Source organism: Oncorhynchus mykiss, chromosome 4, assembly GCF_057628025.1.
Source record: "Oncorhynchus mykiss isolate SJ-2025 chromosome 4, ASM5762802v1, whole genome shotgun sequence".
Lineage (NCBI taxonomy): Eukaryota > Metazoa > Chordata > Actinopteri > Salmoniformes > Salmonidae > Oncorhynchus > Oncorhynchus mykiss.
In genome coordinates, this window is record NC_143025.1 from 78,700,838 (window position 1) to 78,717,035 (window position 16,198).

General features: G+C 45.9%; 1 protein-coding gene across 8 annotated transcripts; it reads left to right on the forward strand.

Annotated features, from left to right (window-relative positions):
- Window positions 1-1,318: 1,318 nt before the first annotated feature.
- Window positions 1,319-15,746, forward strand: LOC110522453 (echinoderm microtubule-associated protein-like 1). Of its 8 annotated transcripts, none has more exons than XM_036976071.2 (7): window positions 1,319-1,490; window positions 6,478-6,663; window positions 12,213-12,357; window positions 12,517-12,630; window positions 13,146-13,174; window positions 14,140-14,166; window positions 14,788-15,740. In XM_036976071.2, the coding sequence occupies exons 1-7, from the start codon at window positions 1,340-1,342 to the stop codon at window positions 15,078-15,080; spliced, it is 945 nt and encodes a 314-aa protein (XP_036831966.1). In that variant the 5' UTR covers window positions 1,319-1,339; the 3' UTR covers window positions 15,081-15,740. The 8 variants fall into 8 exon arrangements, 4 of the variants coding, with proteins under 4 accessions (XP_036831966.1, XP_021456533.2, XP_090089225.1 ...); XM_021600858.3 differs by having other exon boundaries at window positions 12,216-12,357; XR_016495442.1 differs by lacking the exon at window positions 1,319-1,490 and adding an exon at window positions 14,427-14,528 and having other exon boundaries at window positions 6,445-6,663; window positions 14,788-15,746.
- The last annotated feature ends 452 nt before the right edge of the window (window positions 15,747-16,198 follow it).

Below are 16,198 nucleotides of genomic sequence, written 5' to 3' on the forward strand. Positions count from 1 at the left end.
GTAGGCCTCGAGCACCCACAATCCACTCCCATCAGTACTGTAGGCCTCGAGCACCCACAATCCACTCCCATCAGTACTGTAGGCCTCGAGCACCCACAATGCACTGCCATCAGTACTGTAGGCCTCGAGCACCCAGAAAGCACTGCCATCAGTACTGTAGGCCTGCTATTAGAATAGGAAAGGCTGGGTGGCTTCTATGGGGGACAGTTACGTAGTTATGAGGGTGACCGGTACCGGTGGTATCACAGGTCTTATGGAAGGAAGGTGATGCCACTACGTGTGTGTGTGTGTGTGCAATACTAGCTGAAACTAACTACGCTGCATCAGCAGTGGGCAGTGCAAACATACTGATACTGTGCAGTGCAGCACACTTGGGATGGCAGACCATCTGCTTGAATACCAATCTAGTAAAGTGCAAAATAGACAAAGGAAGAAGCTTACTCTAGGTCTTATTTGTGAGGCCCTTGCTGTACCCTTAATGCCCTTTCATCTGTTGTTCAACTCTTCCGTTTCTGCATAGTAGGATATACTTACTGATCTACGATCAGCTCAGATCAGCTCAGGTATGTTTGAGTGTTTCCACCCTAATGATTAAGGATAGGATTGGGGAGGGTTGATCTGAGCTGATCGTAGATCAGTGGGTAACTTTTATCCGGAGCTGCCTTCCCCATAATTATAATTAACATGGTCAGCTTATTGTCCCTGTGATGCCTTTAATTAATGAATCAAGTTTTCCTCCTAATCTTCTGTAGCTTATCAGCCCTACGATGCAACAGCCCGACCAGCTGGCAGTCTGATGCAAGCACTTTGCTTTAGTGTGGGTGGATGGATACATATTTTGAAAACATCAGCAGTTCAGTATCTGTACAAGACCAATACATCTTTGTTGAGGAATATGAATTGTGTGTTAACTATTCTCACTTTGGCTCTGAGAGTTGTTACACAAACCCAGGTAGCCATAGCAACCCCTGCCCACATCTCTGGTGGAAGCTGAAAAGTGCCCTTTCACCTCTTCCCCCCCCTCTCTCCCTTCCAGCACTCCACCCCTCTACCTTCCTCCCCCTATTCCATCACTCCACTGTCCTGTCGTTCTTGGCTGAGGGCTTGAGATGGCTTACCAGGGCCTTTTAATCTCTTCTTAATGACATCATCTTCCCACCCATCTCCCTCTAGGCTCCATCTACTCTCCTCTATGGCTCTGGAAGCAGGGATGAAAGAGGGAGGGAGGGGAGCGGATAAGGGAAGGTGATTGACTGAGCTTAGTGGAAGAGGAGGAGTGTAAGCAACCCTTTTGTAGGATCACACCCTCACACACTCGCACACACAGAGGTGGGTAGGCATGGCGTCTGGGACGTCGATGGAGGACAGTCCCATGGAGGAGTTGGTGGACCAGGGGTTGGGGATGGAGGAGATGGGACTGAGGAGGCCCTCTCTTAGGGAGACCTACCACCATGACTCCCTGCTGGCTCCAGACACAGACTTCATGACCGGTACTGTATGTGTGGGGGATGGCGGGGTGGGGTACAATTCATATAGGTAAAGTGATGAAAGGGAAGATTCCTCTGAACATACATAATTTTTTAGGGGGAGGGGGCAATTCCAATCGCTACAAAGTGTCACTTTACCTCTAGTATTTGGGGGCCTGATTGTGTGATGGGGGCGTATTGGTGTCTGTCAGAGGGTTTGTGTGGTGAATTTGGGATATGAATAGACACATGTCCATTCTCAAAGCACACCACCTTGGAAAGGAGAATACCAAATTACTGCCCTCTACATCAACATAATTGCTATAGGCCTATGGTTTTCTAAATGTTTTTTGGGGGGTTGTTTCTATGTTGTGTAGTGTGGTTCTATTACATAATCCTGTTAGCTTGAGCGTGTGTGTGTGTGTGTGTAGGCTGTGCGTGCGTGTGTGTGTGAGTAGGCTGTGTGTGTGTGTGTGTGGGCTGTGCGTGTGTGTGTGTGTGTGTGTGTGTGTGTGTGTGTGTGTGTGTAGGCTGTGTGTGTGTGCAGGCTGTGCGTGTGTGTAGGCTGTGCGTGTGTGTAGGCTGTGCGTGTGTGTAGGCTGTGCGTGTGTGTAGGCTGTGCGTGTGTGTAGGCTGTGCGTATGTGTAGGCTGTGCGTGTGTGTGTGTGTGTGTGTGTAGGCTGTGTGTGTGTGTGTGTGTAGGCTGTGCGTGTGTGTAGGCTGTGCGTGTGTGTAGGCTGTGTGTGTGTGTGTGTGTAGGCTGTGCGTGTGTGTGTGTGTGTGTGTGTGTGTGTGTGTGTGTGTGTGTGTAGGCTGTGTGTGTGTGTGTGTAGGCTGTGTGTGTGTGTGTAGGCTGTGTGTGTGTGTGTGTGTAGGCTGTGTGTGTGTGTGTGTGTGTGTGTGTAGGCTGCACGTGTGTGTGTGTGTGTAGGCTGCGCGTGTGTGTGTAGGCTGCGCGTGTGTGTGTTGTGTGCGCGTGTGTGTGTTGTGTGTAGGCTGCGCGTGTGTGTGTAGGCTGCGCGCGTGTGTGTGAATGCTGCGCGCGCGCGCGTGTGTGTGAATGCTGCGCGCGTGTGTGTGTATGCTGCGCGCGTGTGTGTGAATGCTGCGCGCGTGTGTGTGAATGCTGCGCGCGTGTGTGTGAATGCTGCGCGCGTGTGTGTGAATGCTGCGCGCGTTTGTGTGAATGCTGCGCGCGTGTGTGAAGGCTGCGCGCATGTGTGTGTGTGTGTGTGTGTATATGCTGCGGGTATGTGTGCGTAGGCTGCGCGTGTGTGCATAGGCTGCTCGTGTGAGCATAGGCTGCTCGTGTGTGCGTGTGTGTGAAGGCTGTGCGCGTGTGTGTGAAGGCTGTGCGCGTGTGTGTGAAGGCTGTGCGCGTGTGTGTGAAGGCTGTGCGCGTGTGTGTGAAGGCTGTGCGCGTGTGTGTGAAGGCTGTGCGCGTGTGTGTAGGCTGTGCTTGTGTTTGTAGGCTGTGCGTGTGTGTGAGAAGGCTGCACGCGTGTGTGTATGTGTGTGTAGGCTGCGCGCTTGTGTATAGGCTGCGCGCGTGTGTATAGGCTGCTCACGTGTGTGTGTGTGTGTGTGTGTGTGTGTGTGTGAAGGCTGCTCATGTGTGTGTGTGTGTGTGTGTGTGTGTGTGTGAAGGCTGCTCATGTGTGTGTGTGTGTGTGTGTGTGTGTGTGTGCGTGCGTGTGTGTGTGTGCGTATGTGTGTAGGCTGTGCGTGTGTGTGTGTGTGTGTGTGCGTGTGTGTGCGTGCGTGTGTGTGTGTGCGTATGTGTGTAGGCTGTGCGTGTGTTTGTAGGCTGTGCTTGTGTGAAGGCTGGGTTTGTGGTTTGTATAGTTGAGTTAGTGCAGCAATAGAGATTTGAGCTGGGTGCTACTAATTCCCTTTTCCAGGGCTGGGATTACAGGCTATTCTAATCCCAATCCCACATTAGGTTTCTGGAGGTGGCACAGGCCTGATGTCACAGCCAAAAACAGGAAGAGAAACACTAAATCAGAGAGTACACTGGGTCACAATGCCAAATATAGCAGACTACACTTATCTGCATATAGACTATGCCTAAAATAACCTGTGTTCGCTAAGTGCTATGGTATATCCTCACATATTCACTCTCCTAAATAAATGAGATGTGTTGACACTTGGCATAGTTTGTCAGTCACTGCTGGTGTATTAACATGTGTTGTGTGTCACGTTCAGCCTCCATCAGTCAGTGGCCTGCACTATTGTAAATAAAAGACTGGAAGAGTGGATGATCAATGAGCTGGACAAGCTTCTTACAGGAGAACAATACAAGGCCATGCAACCTGTCTCTCGCTCTCTCTGTTCTTACTTTACATCTCTATTTGTGTCTAACTCTCTCTCTCTCCATCTGTATTATTTTCTCTCTCTTTCTGTCTCTCTCTCTCTCTCTTCCTCTCCTCTTTCTGTCTCTCTCTCTCTTCCTCTCCTCCTCCTGTCTCTCTCTCATTCTTCCTCTCCTCTTCTTTCTTTCTGTCTCTCTCTCTTCCTCTCCTCCTCTTTCTGTCTCTCTATCTCTCTCTTCCTCTCCTCCTCTTTCTGTCTCTCTATCTCTCTCTTCCTCTCCTCCTCTTTCTGTCTCTCTCTCTTTTCCTCTCCCCCTCTTTCTCTCTCTTTCTGTCTCTCTCTCTCTCTCTTCCTCTCCTCTTTCTGTCTCTATCTCTCTCTTCCTCTCCTCCTCTTTCTGTCTCTCTATCTCTCTCTTCCTCTCCTCCTCTTTCTGTCTCTCTCTCTTTTCCTCTCCCCCTCTTTCTCTCTCTCTTCCTCTCCTCCTCTTTCTGTCTCTCTCTCTCTCTTCCTCTCCTCCTCTTTCTGTCTCTCTCTCATTCTTCCTCTCCTCCTCTTTCTGTCTCTCTCTCTCTCTCTCTCTCTTCCTCTCCTCCTCTTTCTGTCTCTCTTCCTCTCCTCTTTCTGTCTCTCTCTCGCTCTTCCTCTCCTCCTCTCTCTTTCTGTCCACCTCTTCCTCTCCTCCTTTCTCTCTCTCTTTCTGCCCACCTCTCCCTCTATCACTTCCTCTTTCTGTCTGTCAGTCTGACAGAAGGTTAATCAGGGTGGGGGTGGGGTTTCTCGTGCCAAAGAGGCTCAGTCTGAGGGATTATCATTGTGCTATTGTATAACACACACACACACACACACACACCAAACCCCTCACTTTAGGCCAAATTGGAGAGGATAGGAGTGTATAGGCATGATCAAACACTAACACACACCCCTACACACACACACACATGCACACGCAATCTCAGATCAAGGCTTGAAGCAATGTTGTAAACATCAGCATGCCCCACAACAGCAGACACTACCCAGAGAGAGAGGGAGCGTGATAAAGGAGAGACCGAGAGAAAAAACCCTTAATAATGTTTCATAATCTCACCATGGACTCAGTCTTTGTGACCTGGATTTGATGCTGTTACAGAGGAAAACAGGACAGGAAGAGAGGAGAGGACAGTTGTTGTGATATACATTTTGTGATCTTGGTGTGAGGCTGGTTGGAGCGGAGAGGAAGGGAGAAGAGCTCTGTGTGTGTTCTACTGTGTGACAGAACTGGAACAGAGGATGGAACAGTGGAGATGAGAACACCAGCCAGTGGAACACAAAGAGAGAGCGAGAGAGAGAGCTGGCAATCACTAGGATGGAGGAAGATATTGTCTGTCAGACAGTGGAAGAGAGGAGGAGGAGGAGTTCTAGAGTGGAGGAAGGGTTACCCAGTATGAGGAATCTTTATGACATCTCCTCACTAGACAGGGTTTCCAAAGGTATTCGACAGCTTCTGATCTTTACCATTACACCAGGCACTTACGAGCATCACTCTCATAAGGATTAGAGTCTACTAAAAGGACACGGATGGCGCCTATTGTCTTGGTTTTTGTAGTAGCAGATGTATTTCATTTGATCTCTGTGGTCGTATTTTCATATCGTTTTGTATTTATTTATTTTTTATATATACAAAATGATGCAATTTATTAGGAGTGTTCCTCCTATTGATGTAATTTATAGAAAATTGTCTCTTGGTTTTTATCCGAGTGATGTGTGTGTCTGTTGTCTGTGGCGTGTGTGGTGTTTGTTATATGTGAATTATAGTGCATGTGCTATTGTTTGTTTCAGCTTTTATGTCTATAAAATGTAAGGTGTCTGTGTGATATGTGAAGAATTATGTTTGAGTCTGTGACTGGTCAGTCTGTTTGATGAATCTGTGTGAATATTCAGTCTGTTTGAGTCTGTGACTCTGTTCAGTCTTCTTTAATGAATCTGTGACTCTATTCACAGTCTATTTGAGTCTATATCAATCACCTGGAAGCATAAGTAACTCTGTGTGTGTGTGTGTGTGTGTGTGTGTGTTAACATGGTCTTGAATTGCCCAATGGCCAGTGGCTTTAGCTCAGTGGACTAAGACAGTGTTAGTGGCGCTGGTTGGGTACAAAAGCCTTTAGCTGTCTATGTTACCGTAGCTTGGTGGCATGCGGGATGGATATAGTGGACCATCTGACGTACCTGAAGCAGTGGCTTTAGCTCAGTGGGCTAACTCTGTGTGTGGTTGTGCTCCCCAGATGACCGCAGCTCTGCAGCGAGCGGGATAGATGTAGCAGACCGCCTGACATACCTGGAGCAGTGGCTTTAGCTCAGTGGGCTAACTCTGTGTGTGGTTGTGCTCCCCAGATGACCGCAGCTCTGCAGCGAGCGGGATAGATGTAGCAGACCGCCTGACATACCTGGAGCAGTGGCTTTAGCTCAGTGGGCTAACTCTGTGTGTGGTTGTGCTCCCCAGATGACCGCAGCTCTGCAGCGAGCGGGATAGATGTAGCAGACCGCCTGACATACCTGGAGCAGTGGCTTTAGCTCAGTGGGCTAACTCTGTGTGTGGTTGTGCTCCCCAGATGACCGCAGCTCTGCAGCGAGCGGGATAGATGTAGCAGACCGCCTGACATACCTGGAGCAGTGGCTTTAGCTCAGTGGGCTAACTCTGTGTGTGGTTGTGCTCCCCAGATGACCGCAGCTCTGCAGCGAGCGGGATAGATGTAGCAGACCGCCTGACGTACCTGGAGCAGCGGATGCAGATGCAGGATGATGAGATCCAGCTTCTGAAGATGGCCCTGGCAGACGTCCTCAAGAGACTCAACATCTCAGAGGAACACCAGGCCACCAACGCCAAGAAAGGACCTGCTGAGAAAGGTACACACACATAGTGGGGTCCGAAATGATTGACACCCTCGATAAAGATGAGCAATAATGACTGTATAAAATAAATAATTCAAATAATGAGCTATATTGTATGCAAAAAGAATTTGGGAAATATTATTATTTAATACTAATGCAATTGCTCAGAGAAAGAGATTATGTTTAACAAGTAATCTTTTTTTCCCCTCAAAATGGTAGGAGTCAAAATGATTGACACCCCTAAGGATTCTTTATAAAGAAAGTAGTCAAAAGTTTAGTATTTGAGGCCTCCCGGGTGGCGCAGTAGTTAATGGCGCTGTACCACCAGAGACCCTGGGTTCGCACCCAGGCTCTGTCGTAACCAGCCGTGACCGGGAGGTCCGCCGGTAGGGATATCCTTGTCTCATCGCGCACCAGCGACTCCTGTGGCCGGGCGCAGTGCGCTCTAACCAAGGTTGCCAGGTGCACGGTGTTTCCTCCGACACATTGGTGCGGCTGGCTTCCGGGTTGGATGCGGGCTGTGTTAAGAAGCAGTGCGGCTTGGTTGGGTTGTGTATCGGAGGACGCATGACTTTCAACCTTCGTCTCTTCCGAGCCCGTACGGGAGTTGTAGCGATGAGACAAGATACTGGCTACTAACAATTGCATACCACGAAATTGGGGAGAAAAATGGGTAAAAAATTTCAAATTTAAAAAGTTTAGTATTTGGTCCCATATTCCTAGCACACAATGACTACATCAAGCTCGTGACTCTACAAACTTGTTGGATGTATTTGCAGTTTGTTTTGGTTGTGTTTAGGATTATTTTGTGCCCACTTAGTAAGTCATGTATTGTGTCATTTTGGATTCACTTTTACTATAAATCAGAATAGAATGTGTTTCTGAAGACATCTACATGAATGTAGATGCTACCATGATTACTGGTCATCCTTAATGAATCGTGAATAAGGATGAGTGAGAAAGTTACAGAGCGTCAAAGATCATACTCCCAAGACATGCTAACATTTCAACATTACCAATAACAGAGGAGGTTAGCATGTCTTGGGAGTATGATCTTTGACGCTCTGTAACTTTCTCACTCATCCTTATTCATGATTAATTCATGATTAGCCATAATTATTTTAGCATCCACATTAATGTAGAAGTGTTTAGAAAGATATTCTACTCTTATTTACAATCGTCTGAGACCAGCCACCCGGACAGCTGAGTATTTCTGTTTGTAAGAAAGCCATCTTGTGGGGAAAAACAAATTCTGATTGGCTAGGCCTTGCTCCCCAATGGATGGCCCCTGCCTGATCATGTGAAATCCATAGACTAGGGTTTAATGAATTTATTTCAATTGACTGACTTCCTTATATGAACTGTAACTCAGTAAAATCGTTTGAATTGTTGAATGTTGTGTTTATATTTTTTGTAAATGCTACATGGTTGGGCATACTGCCAAATTCTCTAAAACAGCGTTGGAGGTCGCTTATAGTAGAGAAATTAACATAAAATGATCTGGCAAATGCTCTAGTGGACATTCCTGCAGTCAGCAAGCCAGTTGCACGCTCCCTCAAGACTTGAGAAATCTGTGGCATTGTGTTATGTGACAAAACTGCACATTTTGGAGTGGCCTTTTATTGTCCACAGCACAAGGTGCATCTGTATAATGATCATGCTGTTTAATCAGCTTCTTGATATGCCACACCTGTCAGGTGGATGGATTATCTTGGCAAAGGAGAAATGTTCACTAACAGGGATGTAACCAAATTTCTGCACCAAATTTGGGAAAATAAGCTTTTTGTGCATATGGAAAATTTTTGGGATCTTTTTTTTCAGCTCATGAAACATGGGACCAACACTTTACATGTTGCGTTTATATTTTTGTTCAGTATAGACAGGGCCATCGGAAATGATTCAGACTCCTTGACTTTTTCCACATTTTGTTAGGTTACAGCCTTATTCTAAAATGTATCAAATAGTTTTTTCCCTCAACAATCTACACACAATACCTCATTATGACAAAGCAAAAACAGGTTTTTAGAAATCTTTGCTCATTTATTTAAAATAAAAAACAGAAAGATCACATTTACATAACTATTCAGACACTTTACTCAGTACTTTGTTGAAACCCTTTTTGCAGCGATTACAGCCTCGAGTCTTCTTGGGTATGACGCTACAAGCTTGGCAAGCCTTTATTTGGGGAGTTTCTCCCATTTCTTCTCTGCAGATCATCTCAAGCTCTGTCAGGTTAGATGAGGAGCATCTCTGCACAGCTATTTTCAGGTCTCTCCAAAGATGTTTGATCGGGTTCAAGTCTGGGCCACTCAAGGACATTCAGAGACTTGTCCCGAAGCCACTCCTGCGTTGTTTTGGCTGTGTGCTTAGAGTTGTTGTCCTTCGCCCCAGTCTGAGGTCCTGAGTGCTCTAGAGCAGGTTTTCATCAAGGATCTCTCTGTACTTTATTCAGTTCATCTTTCCCTCGATCCTGACTAGTCTACCAGTCCCTGCCACTGAAAAACATCCCCACAGCATGATGCTGCCACTATGCTTCACCGTAGGGATGGTGCCAGCTTTCCTCCGGACGTGACGCTTGGCATTTAGGCCAAAGAGTTCAATCTTGGTTTCATCAGACCAGAGAATCTTTGTATTATTCTGTATGTAACTCTGTGACACTCCATATAGTCTCTATGGGGGTGCCACAGGGTTCAATTCTCGGGCCGACTCTTCTCTATATACATCAATAATGTCGCTCTTGCTGCTGGTGATTCTCTGATCCACCTCTACGCAGACGACACCATTCTGTATACTTCTGGCCCTTCTTTGGACACTAGTATCTCTATTTGTACATTCATCTTCTGCACATATACCATTCCAGTGCTTAATTGCTATATTGTAATTACTTCGCCACCATGGCCTATTTATTGCCTTACCTCCCTTATCCTACCTCATTTGCACACACTGTATATATATTTTTTTCTACTGTATTATTGACTGTATGTTTGTTTATTCCATGTGTAACTCTGTGTTGTTGTATGTGTGTCACGTCCTGACCATAGAAAGAGTAGGTCAGGGCGTGACTAGGGTTTTTTGATCTAGTTTATATTTTCTATGTGGAGTTCTAGGTTTGATTTTCGATGTTGGTGATTTGTATGATTCCCAATTAAAGGCAGCTGGTTATCGTTGTCTCTAATTGGGTTTCATACTTAAGTAGCATTTTTTCCACCTGTGGGTTATGGACCAAGCAGCGTGCCCGGGAGGTAATGGCAACCTGGTCTTTGGAGGAGATCAGGGAGAGAACATCCTGGACTTGGGACGACATAATGGCAGGAGACAAGAGCCTGCCATGGAAGCAGGCGGAAGCAGCGAAGGAGGGACAGTGACGAAGTCAGGGAGGAAGGCCACAGAAATCCCAACAAAACATTTTTGGGGGGCTCATGGAGCAGTCGGCGGAGCCGAGGAGTGAACCAGAGCCAGTCTGGGAGAAGAGTGAGAATTTGGAGGAGAGAGAAATGGGGGGTAGTTGAGTTGGTGGAGGATGCACGGATTTTGCCCAAAGGAACGTGTTGTCAGTTTGGTGCCACCTGAGTCAGCTCCCCGTACTCATCCTGAGAAGTGTGTTAAAGTTCCGGAACAATTGATGCCGGCTATACGCACCAGGTCTCCAGTGCACCTTCCCAACCCAGTACGTCCTGTGCCAGCTCCTCGTACTCAACGCGTGAAGAGTGTCAACGTTCCGATACAATGTGTGCTGGTTCTACGTACCGTGTCTTCAGTGCGCTACCACAGCCCGGTACGTCCTGTGCCGCTCCATGCACTTTCTGTGCGAAGTGTGTTATCCAACCGGTACCATTGATGCCGGCAATACGCACCCAGGTCTCCAGTACGTTTCCACTGTCCAGTGCGTCCTGTTCCTGCTCCTCGCACTCTCCCTCAAGTGTGCTTTCCCAGTCCGGTGCGTCCTGTTCCTGCTTCCCGCGCTTGCCCTGAGGTGCATGTCACCAGCCCGGTACCACCAGTACCGGCCCCACGCACCAGGCTTCCTGCGATGATCCCCGGTCCGGAGCTTCCGGCGACAGTTCCCGGTCCAGAGCTTCCGGCGACAGTTCCCGGTCCGGAGCTTCCGGCGACAGTTCCCGGTCCGGAGCTTCCGGCGACAGTTCCCGGTCCGGAGCCTCCGGCAACGGTCCACGGTCCGGAACCTCCGACGACGGTCCTAGGTCCGGAACTTCAAGGTCCATGGCTGGATCCGCAGGATGAGCGGGTACTTCGTCCCGCACCAGAGCTGCCCCCGATGCTGGCGGATGAGCGGGTACTTCACCCCGCACCAGAGCCGCCACCTCCACTAGACACCCACCCTAACCCTCCCTTGTTGTTTCAGGCTTTGCGGTCGGAGTCCGCACCTTTGGGGGGGTACTGTCACGTCCTGACCATAGAAAACCTGTATTTTCTATGGTAGAGGTGGTCAGGGCGTGACTAGGGTTTTTTGTTCTAGTTTATATTTTCTATGTGGGGTTCTAGGTTTGATTTTCTACCTCGGGGATTTGTATGATTCCCAATTAGAGGCAGCTGGTTATCGTTGTCTCTAATTGGGGATCATTCTTAAGTAGCATTTTTTCCACCTGTGGGTTATGGGATATTGTTTGTGTTAGTGTGTTTGAGCACTACGTAGTCACGGGTCTTTGTAAGTTTAATTATTTGTTTCCAGTTTCACTTTGTAATTAAAGATGTGGAACTATACTCACGCTGAGCCTTGGTCCGATCATTATTACGAACAACGTGACAATGTGTTGAACTGCTTTGCTTTATCTTGGCCAGGTCGCAGTTGTAAATGAGAACTTGTTCTCATCTAGCCTACCTAGTTAAATAAAGGTGAAATAAAAAATAAATAAATAGTATGATACTGTATGTTACATTGTTAGGTTACATTATAAATGGAATAGGGGTCACACAATCGCATATGAATTTAGAGGAAATACAGTATCATGCGTCTTACCCAGTTGTACAATAGCACGAATTGGATGAGGTAACTTACATAGATCTTGGAGGATGTATAGTATTATGCGTCTTTCTCTGAGACCGAGTTGCTTGTTTCCTCATAACAGCAAAGGAGAATTATGGGGAGAATTGGATCGAATCCCCGAGCTAACAAGGTAAAAATCTGTCGTTCTGCCCCTGAACAAGGCAACTAACCTACTGTTCCTAGGTTGTCATTGTAAATAAGAATTTGTTCTTAACTGACTTGCCTAGTTAAATAAAGGTTAATTCAAAAAATTAAGACAAAGGTTAGGTGAATTGGGTTTGGTTTAGAATAAGGGTTAGCTAAAATGCTACAGTTGTCCCCAACACGACTCGAACACACAACCTTTGGATTGATAGACAGTCGTTGATTACACCCGCCCATCCTTCACGACCAACCACCCTACTTTTGTTTCTGTCTAAAGTAACAAAATCATTAGTACATCAGTATCCTACGTCTTGGAGGTGCTCAGAAATGTGTATAGTATGTTTTGTATAGCTCTGAGGCAATGCTACACACACACACACACACCCTCCTCACCCACATTTCCCCTATGCACCAGCAGCTAGGCCTGTGTCTCTTGCCCTGCCATCCAGACCATCAATGAACAGCCTTGCCTCTCTGAAGAAAAGCTCCACAAGCTCTACAATGCCCTCTACCTCCACCGCACGGAACTACAGTCCCTTACCAGGAGCATCAGCCAAGAGGTACAGTACACAATCACTAACAGTCACCTGCAAACACAGAGAGGTACAGTATGATTACTAAACCTCTACTGTTACTCTAGCTAGATACATTTCAACAAATTAATCATACACTTGCTGTTGTCCCACTCTCTCTAACGTCCCCCCCCCCTTCTCCCTCAGTGGTGTGAAGAGTTCAGCAGGCAGTCTGAAGGACTGTACCTCTAAGACTCGGCCAGGCCCCCGACCTGGCCCCTCAGGATCAACAGTGGCCCCCGGCAGTAAGAAAGGCGATAGGTAGGTTAGTAGGCATATACTGCACTGGAACTTAGACGTCTGTGTCAGTAAGAGGGAAGGGGTGTTTAAATGTGTTCTGAACATAGCCACGGAAAGTAAGGGTGATACAGGGGCTGTAGCATGCCCTGAAACAAATCACATTTTTGTTGGGATTTCTCACAACAGTAGTGCACTGTTTATAAGTCCTGCATTAGCGGCAGCCCCATGCCCAAACATCTTCCCGTGGCTATAACTGTTCTGTACTGAGTCTATAAGGCCTTTACGTAGTTTCAAATACATCTCTAGAGCAGGAGTCACAACTCTGGTCCTTGAAGGTCTGCTGGTTTCCATCCTTGTTCGTCAATCTGGTTTATATATGTGTCTGGGAAACCTGGTGTAAAAACTACAAGCATCAGAACTGTGGCCCTCGTGGACTGGAGTTGTCCATCCTTGATCTAGACGAGTGTGAGATTGAGAATCATTCCCATGCTTGTGGGATGGGGCCTAACTTCTCCTTCCTCACTCTCTGCTTGCAGCAAAACCAAGGAGCCTGCAGCCAGTGTAGGTAAGACATTGATTTAATGTCTACCGTCCACTAGCAGGGAGCAGCACTAAGATGGACAACAGGGCTTGCGTAGAGTAATGGCCAGGTTTAATAAAAAAATGATTTAACCTTTATTTAAGGTTAATGAAATGGGAAACAAGCTGTTGGTTAGATTGACCCTACTGAAACATACCATTGATAAATGGCAGTGGTGGAAAAAGTACCCAAATGTCATACTTGAGTAAAAGTAAAGATACCTTAATAGAAAATTACAGTCATTACTAGGTAAAAGTGAAAGTCACCCAGTAAAATATTACTTGAGTAAAAGTATTTGGTTTTAAATATACTTAAGTATCAAAAGTAAATGTAATTGCTAATATATACTTAAGTATTAAAAGTAAAAAAGAATTTCAAATTCTTTATATTAAGAAAACCAGACAGCACAATTTTCTTGTTTTTTTATTTACGTATAGCCAGGGGAACACTCCAACGGTCAGACGTCATTTACAAATGAAGCATTTGTGTTTAGTGAGTCCGCCAGATCAGAGGCAGTAGGGATGACCAGGGATGTTCTCTGTTTAGTGAGTCCGCCAGATCAGAGGCAGTAGGGATGACCAGGGATGTTCTCTGTTTAGTGAGTCCTCCAGATCAGAGGCAGTAGGGATGACCAGGGATGTTCTCTTGATAAGTGCATGAATTGGACCATTTTCCTCTCCTGCTAAGCATTGAAAATGTAATGTACTTTTGGGTGTCAGGGGAAATGTATGGAGAAAAAGTAAATTATTTTCTTTAGGAATGTAGTGAAGTAAAAGTTGACAAAAATAAATATATAAATAGTAAAGTACAGATACCCCCAAAAACGACTTAACTAGTACTTTAAAGTACTTTTACTTAAGTAATTTACACCACTGACAAATGGTTAGAGTGGCTACTATAACTCCCACATCGAGTGACCTGCTCTCTGTTTCTGTGTTTGTTTTCTACAGGGTCGAGGCGTGTGACGCACTGTAAAGGTAGGCCTCAGTCCAACCTCCTGGAATAACATTCTTAACTTCAACTGGATATGTCTTAGTCTAGCTCTCCTAGTAATGGCTTGAATGGAGTCAATGGAATGCTATCAAGCATATGGTTTCCATGGTGTTGATTCCATTCCATTGACTTCATTCCAGCCATTACTTTGAGCCGTCCTCCCTCAGCGGCCTCCACTGAGTTCTACATACTATGACTGTTTTCTCCACCACCTGTTACTGATCCCATGCATTATCTATCTCAGAAGAGACAACGTCTGTCAAGTTTGTCAAGTTTATGGAATAATATCTACTAAAAGCTCAAATCTAATCTGTGGCAAATACATCTTCTGGTTTCTAAAGTACAAGTAAGCACTGTATTTGAACACTTGTTTTATCCTTGTCTCTCATTTTCTCACCATGTATCATCATGACTTCTCTTCCCTTCCCTCTCCACGACACATCCACACCTTTTCCTCCCACCTCAACACTTCAACCCTTGACCACCTCCTCACACCCCAACACTTCACCAACTCAACCCCTCACCATCTGCTCACACTATCATACCTCACTTCGTCCCCTACTTTCACCCTCAACCTTTACCCCTCATTTCACCTCTTCACTTAGTGACTATGCAGATCTATCTGAGCCCCCAAACAAAAAGGACTGGGTCTTCTGAAGTGGCCAAATCAGCCCCCACGGTCCCCAACTCCAGACCAACCAGAACCCCCACCTCCCCTCAGACCAAAGGAGTCCCCCCGACCTCCGACCGGACCAAGACCAAGACACGCAAAACACACCCTGCCTTCACCCTCCCCCTGCAGAAAAGCACCAATCAGAATACGTATTCTCCTCTGGACACGTTCAATTACAAAAGCCCCCTCAAATCACCAAGCCATTACTTCCAAATCTGTTACTAGGCAATAGAGTAGGCTATGAAGATGTAGAAGTTGCTATTAAACACAGGTCTAGGGTCAGATATTGTTCTAATCCTCATAATGGTTAGGGTTGGGTAATCTAATCCTAGATCTGTAGTTAAGTGCAATTTATATTTGGGCTATTACAAGTGTAGGCCTGTAAGAGAAATCGGTTTTCCAGATGTTTGAAAATGTATAGCAGTGTGGTGTTTACTGTAGAAGTGGAGGTTGTCTTTAGTAATGTTTGAGATGGACTGATAGTTACAAAGTTTGGGTTTTGAGGTTTTTGTTTGACCAGAAAAGAGAATAGTGAGTTTATTTGATTGTTTTGTTGAATTTCCTAGCACCATCAGTGACCATAGTCCTCTTCACTTTGTTCTCTGTAATTTCTTACATATTTATGTCAACTTGAAGCCTCTATTTTTTTCTGCTGTTTCTTTCTGTCTTAATGTCTCATTTATGTTTTACATTTTAGTAATTTAGCAGACACTCATATCCAGTTTAGTTTATTTGAAGCTTTATGTCAGTAAAATATGGATGTATGAGTTTTCATTGAAATCTCCTTGACTTTGAGGGGGATGTACAGTATGAGTGAATTCTCTTATTCGATGTCTGTGTGTATCTCCGTCTCTGTTGACAGCCATTAATAAACATTTCAGTGATCACCTGCTTCGACTACTTTTTCTTTCTCCTTTCTCTTACAACACAATGTTAAAAGTAATTTAGCAGACACTCTTATCCAGAGCGACTTACAGGAGAAATTAGGGTTTAGTGCCTTGCCCAAGGGCACATTGTCAGATTTTTAACCTAGTCGGCTCAGGGATTCAAACCAGTGACATTTCGGTTACTGGCCCAACACTCTTAACCATTAGGCTACCTGGCGCCCCCTATGGCCTGCTGTAATAATAACAATGTAATAACAAATCATTACAAGATATGTCCATTTCTTATCTTGTTTGGAGTTCTACTATGTGTGAGTGAATGTGTGTATGTGTTTAGTACATAGTATCATAGTTCTGTTAGAAACCTCTGCATAGTGGGGCAGAAATCTCTGCATTCGGCTCACAGAAACTGTAGGCCTCAGCGTACGTGAGCGTCAGAAGGCTAGATGTATGCTATCC